At 36.8% G+C, this 1884-nt stretch overlaps 1 protein-coding gene across 1 annotated transcript; it reads left to right on the forward strand.

The window, feature by feature from the left end:
• The first annotated feature begins 512 nt into the window (after positions 1–512).
• LOC145821930 (protein FAR1-RELATED SEQUENCE 5-like) lies at positions 513–1001 on the forward strand. Its single transcript, XM_082918502.1, has one exon. The coding sequence runs from the start codon at positions 513–515 to the stop codon at positions 999–1001; it is 489 nt and encodes a 162-aa protein (XP_082774628.1).
• The last annotated feature ends 883 nt before the right edge of the window (positions 1002–1884 follow it).

The following is a 1884-nucleotide window of genomic DNA, read 5'->3' on the forward strand; positions in this document are numbered from 1 at the left end:
GTTTGTATGTTACAAAAAGGGAATCAAGGTATTGACAAACGAGATCCACTTGTCAAAAACCCGAGACAAGAGGTAAGATGTGGTTGTGATGCCCGATTTAGTATCAAGTTATATAGAATTTCAGGAAAATTTATTGCTTGTGATTTTGTTGAACATCATAATCATGATCTTGTGCCTTAAGATTGCATTCATATGTTGCCATCCCAAAGAAAAATATCTACCACCTAAGTAATTGAAGTAAAATTGGCTTCAGAATCTGGAATTCCTCTTAGGTCTGCTTATGAGCTATTTGGTAGGGAATCTGGTGCAAGAGCATCACTTGGTTTCACGAAATTGGACCAAAAAAATTACTTAAGATCTAAGAGACAAAAAGATTTGGAATATGGAGAAGCGGGTAGTGTGTTGCATTACTTTCGTAAGAAAACTGTAGAAATCCATCATTTTTTTATGCAGTCCAATTAGATTGTGAAGAGCAGATAAGTAATATATTTTGGGCCGATGCTCAAATGATCATGGACTATGCTCAGTTTGGTGATGTAGTGACCTTTGACACTACTTATAAATTAAATAACAAGCATAAACCTTTTGGATCATTTGTTGGATTTAATCATCATCGAGAAACAGCTATATTTGGTGCAGCGTTGATGTATGATGAGACTGCTGAATCTTTTACATGGTTCTTTCAAATTTTCCTGGAGGCAATGTCAAACAAAGCTCTGAAAACTATTTTCACAGATCAAGATGCTGCGATTGCTAAGGCCATTCCAATTGTCATTCTCAATACAAACCACCGACTTTGTACATGGCATTTGATGCAAAATGCTGTCAAGCATGTAAGTTCTGTTTTCGATGATGCAGGGGTCAAGGCTATGTTTTCAATATTTATGCATGACATCGATGATGAAGAAGAATTCCGAATACAGTGGGACCAAATGTTTGATAAGTATGATGCACACGACAATCATTGGTTAGAGCAGGCTTTTCGCATGAAGGAGAAATAGGGATGGCCATATATTATGAATTCTTAGGCAGCTGGAATGAGTACTACTCAACTTAGTGAATCCTTCAATGCATTTTTGAAAGATTGTCTGAATTGTGACCATAACTTGATGGAGTTCTTCATGCATTATGAAAGGGTGCTTTATGAGAAGAGGTATAAGAATTGGAAGCCGAGTATAATTTGTCCCAAAAATTGCTGAGGGTTTCAATTCCAACTTTGATGTTAAAGCAAGTGGCAGAGATTTACACAAACAATTTTTGAAGAATTTTAAAATGAGTACGTGCAGTCCATTGAAGCATCTATTATAGGCATTATTAATGATGGTGAGAGTACCATATTCACAACAAGAATAGTGGTAGATGGTAAAAAAGATAAGAATGTGACAATGGTAGAGGTGGTTCTTTGAGTTGTAGTTGCAGGAAGTTTGAAGTGAACGGCATACTGTGTCGACATTGTGTGAAGGTGCTTAGAGATATATTCAATGCAACGGAACTTCCTCCACAATATATACTTAAACGATGGACTAAAAAAGCAAGGGCTGAAAGTGTGAAGATAGACGTGGGTATGAAGTGAAGGCTGATGTGAAACTACATCAAAGTGACTGATATCGGTCATTAATGACCATGTTTAGAGCAATAGCGAGTAGAGCCGCTAAAAGTGAAGAAACTTATCAGTTGTCAGTTTCAAAAGGTGAATAATTGAGTGTAATGGATAAAGACAAATTAAGTGTCCACATTTGTGGTCAAGTAGAGGTAACTGATTTGAGAAATTCGTCAAGCAACACATGCCTATAGAGTGATGAAGCAGATTGTCCAATCTAAGCTAAGAGATTCAAGAAAAGAGAATCAACTAGTAAGGGAAGGAGGATCAAAGACGGGATGGAA

This window comes from Camellia sinensis, chromosome 3, assembly GCF_055761805.1.
Source record: "Camellia sinensis isolate YWXY chromosome 3, ASM5576180v1, whole genome shotgun sequence".
NCBI classification, from domain to species: domain Eukaryota; kingdom Viridiplantae; phylum Streptophyta; class Magnoliopsida; order Ericales; family Theaceae; genus Camellia; species Camellia sinensis.